The 7,650-nt window shown below is 42.1% G+C and overlaps 1 protein-coding gene across 4 annotated transcripts in view; it reads left to right on the forward strand.

Moving 5' to 3' along the window:
• SMOC2 (SPARC related modular calcium binding 2) overlaps positions 1-6,746 on the forward strand; it is a 149,709-nt gene extending 142,963 nt beyond the window's left edge. For all 4 annotated transcript variants that reach the window (XM_035108528.3, XM_088666390.1, XM_088666392.1 and 1 more), the window contains exons 12-13: positions 194-234; positions 3,762-6,746. In XM_035108528.3, coding sequence (XP_034964419.1) covers positions 194-234; positions 3,762-3,785 — 65 coding nt within the window. In that variant the 3' untranslated portion in view covers positions 3,786-6,746. The remainder of the gene's footprint in view (positions 1-193; positions 235-3,761) is intronic.
• The last annotated feature ends 904 nt before the right edge of the window (positions 6,747-7,650 follow it).

Below are 7,650 nucleotides of genomic sequence, written 5' to 3' on the forward strand. Positions count from 1 at the left end.
TTTTTGTGGTCTCTAGGGATTTAGGCAGGGGGAGGACCCACCCAATTGGTGGCATACATACATACATACATACATTTAATTGTAAAGCAATATCCTCATTTATTACTTAGAAGTTTCAAATATTTGTTTAAGACCTTGCTCAGCAATGATTCTTATGGTCAACTAACGTGCCATCTGTTTTCTTCCTTGACAGCTCCAAAAAATAATGGTGAAAGTACTCCTTCCAACAGGCAGGTAAGTGTAGGGAAGACACCTTTCTATTCTCCCAATACTGTTTTTAGTCTTATCTACTCTGTGTGTCTTGGCAGTCACATTCAGGACTAGCCCAAAATATTTCACTGCCTGTGTTAGATTCCCCACCCCAAGTCAAGGTACTGTATGCTTGTAGAACATGGACCACTTATAAACACCATCTCCAACTCCTCAAAAGATTCCATCAACAGTGTCTCTGAAATTTTTTACACATCACCTGGGAAGACAGGCAAATGAATGCCATTGTACTGGAAGAAGCAAAGATCACCAGTGTCAAAGCAATGATTCTTCAACATCAACTTCGTTGGATTGGTCATGTTGTCCAGATGCCTGATTATCGTCTTCCAAAACAATTACTCTATTCTGAACTTTAAAATGGTAAGCGTAATGCTGGTGATCAACAAAAGAGGTTCAAAGACTCTCTCAAGACAAATCTAAAGAAATGTAGTATAAACACCGACAACTGGGAAACACTGGCCTGCGAGCACTCCAGTTGGAGAACAGCCTTTACCAAAGGTGTCATGGGCTTTGAAGACGCTCGAACTCAGGATGAAAGGGAGAATGTGCTAAGAGGAAGGCACGCTTGGCAAACCTTCACCATGATCAACTCCCACCCAGAAGCCCATATCCCCACTGTGGAAGGACGTGTGGTTCCAGAACTTGGCCTCCACAGTCACTTACGGAATCACTTTTAAAACCTTGTTTATGGAAGACAATCTTACTCATCTATGAGCAGGACTGTCTTAAGCATGCCTGGTGCCCTGGTGCGACGGATCCCTCCGGCGGCGCCCCCCCGCCCCATTTCCCAGCGCGGCGGGAACAGCCCTGCGCCATCCAGCCTGGCCGCCCCCTGTTGTGACGCCCCTGCACGCGGCGGAGGCAGACCCAGGCCCGCACGCCTCCGGAGAGCGGCTTGAACAGCTGAGAGGCGCGCCTAGGGCTGCATCCGGTGTGCCTGGGGCGGCCTCCGCCGCGCCTCTCAGTGGGCGCAGCGGCACCCCTGGTGCCCTGCTACACTGGTGCCCCGTGTGACGGATGTCCTCCCTCTCTATTACTAAAAATGCGACACAGGAATCCAGAGGTGAAATTACCCCCCCCTCTTCTCCTGCCGCCTTAAATTAAACCCCTTTTTACTTGTGGGTTTCTTAGTAAAGAGAGTCTTCCAGCTTACGTGGCCTGGTATCTTGAGAAACTCTAGGCTGTTTGACGGAATAACCTCTTGCCCACAGTAAAGGGTCTCACTCAGTCTGATTCCCCACTGCAAAAGTTTGCCCTTTCCACTCTGGCAACTTCGTGGCACCCCAGGTTATCCTCCTAAGCCTCCTCAGTGTAACTCTAAGACACAAACTGTCGCCTCTATTCCTGAGGTAAGTTGTGTCCTCTATTGAGCCACCACTTCTGTGAGTTCTGATACCCAGCTGGAACAATAATGACGATTCTTCTTGGCACAAAAGAGATGAATTTTATTATCTTAAAAACATAGGTGTTTCTTTAACGTTTCATGTGTTTCAGTTGTACAATAACTCTGTCAAACATTTAACATCAAGCTTTCCTAAACCTCATCTAAACCACCACTCTCCTGGCCTCTCAACTTTCTTCACATCACATCACACCACTCCCTCTCCCTCTCCCTAACTGACCAAACCGCTCCTCCCTCCTTTTAAACTGGGAACAGTCCCGCCCCCATCAGAATGTTATGTCAGTCAGGCTGGAGGTGGATTAACTCTTTTCCAGCCAGGTAGGAATAAATATTTCAAAACTGTGTCAATCCGTTACACCCCGCACCACCGGACCCGGGCCTAGAGACGGCCCTGTCTATGAGTGATTGCCAAAGAAGAAGAAAAAGACATGGTACTCAAGGCTCTCAAATTAATCCCACAAGCAGTGCTCCCCTACCCTGGAAGTAAAAAGACAAGAAAAAATTAAATAGCTAGCCATCTTATGTCCTTTCATGACATCCAAAACCAGCTGCCTCTGTCTGCCTAACAACAGGGCCAGCTCTGGTACATTCTTATAGAAAAGCCACCTCTCAAAGGATTTTTTTTTTTAAAAAAATAGTCCTTTCGTGTCATTTGCTTAATGCTACATTGACACGTCCAAAAGCCAGCAATTAATTTAGTGTAGGCTTTCACACCTTTGGTAGAACCTCAAAGCTAAGAAAATGTGCTTATTTCTCCTCTGCTGAAGAAAGGACCCAGAGCCTTAACTCCCCTCACATACCTTATGTTTTAAACAAGGCAGTCTGAAAACAATTACTGTGGTAGAAGTCCAAACCATTCAAAAGGTTATTTCAAGTATATAATAGCTGTTGCTGCCCCATGTGCTACACACAGCTCTCAACGCATAATATATACCTCCCCCCCTCCTCCTGCTTTCCTGTAATCTGATAACAACATGTAACTTATATAGTGAAACAGTTCTGTCATTTCTGGGTTTCTGCCCCCTCCCCCCTTTATTTGATTTGATTTCTTTAAATATTTTTGCTGACTCAGTCTCAATTATTTTAAAAGCTGGTGCTGTGAAATGATAGCCTTGAAATGGTCCTCGTTGTGCAAACCATCTGTTGGCAGTTAACTGCTGCAGCGACGTGAGGCTATGAAGGCACCTCACAGATGCCAAAGGTGGCTTTCATCACAAGGCCTTGCGCTTGAAAGGAAGGCATTGGAAATGAATACGCCTGACAAGGAACGGTTTTAAAAGAAACCACCCACCTCAAAAGAGAACAATCAGCTCCATTTCCATCGGGGAATGGGCAATAGGGGGTGATAATAAGTGCTCTAGCATTTCTATTTCACCAAGAGCTGATCTACACGTTGTGGGGAATTAGGTGGTAAACTGAAGTGACAGAATCCTGGGCTGGAACATTTTTTAGACTGTAGGTGAGAGGTTGTATTTTGGAATGCTCCCTCGTGGAAAAAGCTCGCTACATGTGGAAAGCTAACACATCGGAGAGAGGACAAAGCCAAGCACTCTGGTGTGCTAAGCATTTAGCCTAGTATATTGCATAGAGAGTTGGGTTTAAAAACACACATCAGGAATAAGGAAACTGTGGTTTTTCACACGTTGTTGGACTACAAATATCTTCACCCCTAACCATGCTGGCAGGGGTTGATAGGAGTTGGGAATCCAGAAACATCAGGGAGTTCACATGTCCCCCATCCCAATTTTACCTATAGGAGTATTCAGACCTCTGATATCCCACCTGTGATCTCAAGAGGACTGTACCACGGAGCATGTTCTAGACCAGGCATCCCCAAACTTCGGCCCTCCAGATGTTTTGGACTACAATTCCCATCATCCCTGACCACTGGTCCTGTTAGCTAGGGATCATGGGAGTTGTAGGCCAAAACATCTGGAGGGCCGCAGTTTGGGGATGCCTGTTCTAGACTGACTGTGATACCGGTATATTTTTATTTGTGTCTATGATATCAGTATATCAATTGTTTGTTGCTGTAATGCATATGATAGCAATATATATGTGACTCTGTTTTTCAAAATTTCTTTGGCAGCAAACCTCAAAGAAACAAGGCTGAACACTTCATGTCCAAGGCAGATCTCTCAGATGCATGGGAGACTCCCTCACCAAAAGGCAATTAAAAAAGAAAAAAGAAACCCATCAACCGTAGTATTTGCACTTTGTACTTTAAATGTAAATTCACTTTGTAGAAATGAGATATTTAACATACATTTAAGAGAATCTGTGAAAATGTAGTAACAGCTTGTTTTTAAACAATTATCACATACAATGTATGTGCCTTTTATTGTCTGATATCTGTACGTGTTGGAGGTGTAAAAGTTTGCATTTAATCTTTTTTTGAAAGAAGAATGTTCAGCTGGACATTAACATAGAAACTAGTCTTGTAGTATTTTTCTGTTCAGTAATTTTGCTTGTTTTCTACATAACTGTTGGTTTTTTTATGAAGTTATACTGAAATATGCTCATTTCAAAGTCTACTGTACTCATAATTTTAATTAATCTCTTGTTAAGGTTGCACGTTCCTTAGGCTTAAACCAAGAATTGGAAATTGTTGTTGACTTCTCGTGCACCTTATTTAAGCAGAGGAACCTATTCTCTGTTGGAGTTTAGAGTGTTAAAAAATGGTGTTGACTTTCTCCAGAGCACAGTTGTACAACAAGAATGCAGCCACTAGTTGATTGGAAAGAAATCTTTTGTAGATTTTCCTCTGTATCCCCCCCCCTTTAGAGGACATCAATATAATATATATTTGTCTTCCCTGTTCTTCCTGCTTTTGGGTAGGTTTAGTCAGCCATTAAACCGGCAAGTATGTGGTGTCACTCAAAACAAAATCTGCCAAGCCCCACAATAGACATAATAAGGCAATAAAGGGGCACAATTGTTCAGTATTGTAAATCTAATTATAAGGAGACAAAGAAGGTAGAACAGGCTTGTCAGTCTTTTCTTTTCCTTACACTTGGCTGAGCTGTGATATGCAACTTGCGGTGCCCCGGGATCTACAAAAAGGTAAAACTATCACTTGAACAAATTATGAACAGTTATTTTAGGGAGGTGCAGTCAGCACAAACTGCCCCTTAGGGCATCATTCTTGCCATCTGGGAGATGTTCTTACAAGTTTTCATACCTTTCCTATCATTTGGAGGGAGTTTTCTTTTTTCACCCCTTTCCTGGAATGCCTGAAGGAAAGAGAACTTGCAGATGTGAACTTGATGGCAAATCATTTGAAAGAACAAAAAATAACAATAAAGAACTTTTGCTTCAGACCTTGGACAGCAATAAATTACACACTAAGCAGCCAGAGACAACAGTGTGTAGGGTAGGGAGAGTATGAGCATATAGATATCTTAGAGTTGAAAGGGTCATCTAGTCCAACCCTCTGCAATGCAAGAATCTCAGCTAAAGCATCCATGACAGATGGCCATCCAATCTCTGTTTAAAAACCTCCAATGGAGGAGAGACCACCACCTCTTGTGGGAGTCTGTTCCACTGTCAGAACACCCCCCCCCCAAAAAAAATGTTTAGTCGTAATCTCCTTTCTTGCAACTTGAAGCCATTGGTTCGAGTCCTACCCTCCAGAGCAGGAGAAAACAAGCATGCTCCCTCCTCCATGTGACAGCCCTTAAGATATTTGAAGATGAAGGTCATATCTCCTCTCAGTTTCTTCTTTTCCAGGCTAAACATACACAGCTCCTTCAAGTGTTCCTCATAAGGCTTAGTTTCCAGACCCTTGATCATCTTGGTTGCCCTCCTCTGCACACGTTCCAGCTTGTCAACATCCATCTTAAATTGTGGTGCTGAAAATTGGACACAGTGCTCCAAGTGTGGTCTGACTAAGGCAGAATAGAGTGGTACTATTACTTCCCATGATCTGGACACTATACTTCTGTTGATGCAGCCTAGAATAGCATTAGCATTTTATTGCTGCTACATCACACTGTTGACTCATGTTAAGCTTGTGGTCCACCAAGACCCCTAGATCCTTTTCACATGTACTGCTAGTTAGCCAGGTGTCCCCCATCCTATATTTGTGCATCTGGTTCTTCCTGCCTTAGTGTAGAACCTTACATTTGTCCCTACTGAAATTCATTTTGTTAGCTTGTGCCCAGTTCTCCAATCTGTTAAGGTCCTTTTGAATTCTGATTTTGTCTTCTGCGGCTTTACCTATGCTTCCCAGTTTGGTGTCATCTGCAGATTTGATGTGCATCCCATCAATTCCTTTATCCAAGTTGTTTATAAAAATGTTGAACAACAAGGTGCACAGGACAGAACCCCGTGGCTTCCCACTTGTCACCTTTTTCCAGGATGACAAGGAACCATTAATGAGTACCCTTTAGGTTTGGTCTGTCAACCAGTTACAAATCCACCTAACAGTTATCTCATTCAACCCACATTTTACCAGCTTCCTTGTAAGAATTTCATGGGGGACTTTGTCAAAAGCCTTATTGAAATCAAGATACACTATGCCCACAGCATTCCCCTGATCCACCAAGTTTGTAATTCCATCAAGAAAAGAAAACAGATTGGTCTGGCATGACTTATTTTTGAGAAACCCATGCTGGGTCTTTGCAATCACAGCATCCTTTTCTACGTAAATGCTCACAGACCATCTGTTGGATTATCAGGGTTTTTTTTGGGGGGGGGTTGTTGCAATTGTAACAATGAGCAGAAATCTCTGTAGTGTTTTTTTAAAAAAAGGACAAGATAGATTTGAACAATGTGTAGAATAGCTGTTGGCTAATTTTGTTCTGACTCAGCCTCTGTTACATTTATATCTGCATCTATAGCTGCATGATAATATACTGCTGGGTGACTTTGTACTCATTGGAATTGGGCAAAAGAATATGGATCTTGTGGCCAGAGGCTTGAAGAGTAAAGAGAAGGGAACAAAAATGCTATTGTATGTTTATCTTTGTGTAAAGAAGCAAACATTTTTACTCGGAATTTATTTGATATCTTTTTTATAATGCTAAACTCTGAATTTAATCTGTTTAGATTAAAAATGTAGTATGCTCTGAAACTTACTTGGTTTGGTTATTATCCTAGGGCATAGAAATAACCACAACATTTGGTTCCTCTTACCATTCACACATGTTTTTCCAGGAACATCCACATAATTATCAAGGTCCTGTGAAAGAGAACAGGCATGCACTAAGGGTCACACCATACTATTGGCTGAACGCACAGTAACAAGCTGAGACACTTACTGCACAATATACTTGCTTCCATTGACAAGTCATGCTCTCACACCATACCAGAGCTAGCAGATAGGTGATTTCACACCAGCAAGCTGTCACTGGATAGTCATAATTGCCACATATGGCTGTGTGAACAATAAGCAGAATTTTTTTCACTTCATTAAAATGAGACATGCAGAAAAACACATGGAATAGATGGTGGTTATAATCAGATCTTAGCTTACATCTCTATTTGAAAACTCTTCACTGCAAATCAAAATTTAAAAGGAATTTTAAAAAATTAACTTTCAGCAACAGAACGATTCTGTTCAACGATTTTGTTGAAATATGGCAGCCTTTTCAGCAACAGAATGATTCTGTTCAACGATTTTGTTGAAATATGGCAGCCTTTTATAAGATACTCAAATTAACATTCGGATGACTCACATTCACAGAACTCCACAGAACTAGCAAACAAGATTATGGCAAAATTTGATCAATTAATCTTCGGTAAACAAAATCGTCCACATCACTTGGACTGTTCCAAGCATGCATCCTTGGGGTTAGTTTTTCAGATAAGCCAATTGTTCAGACATTCTGTCACCAACGTGTGATGTGCTGGTACTCAAGGGCCTTCCTGTTCTGTGCTACGAGAAGTTGTGCAGCCAACTGGAAATAAGTGATAAATTCCTTACATTGCAGATTGAGCTGATCTTCTTTTAATATTGTTAAGAAACCCAGATTTGG

Source organism: Zootoca vivipara, chromosome 3, assembly GCF_965207765.1.
Source record: "Zootoca vivipara chromosome 3, rZooViv2.hap1.1, whole genome shotgun sequence".
Lineage (NCBI taxonomy): Eukaryota > Metazoa > Chordata > Lepidosauria > Squamata > Lacertidae > Zootoca > Zootoca vivipara.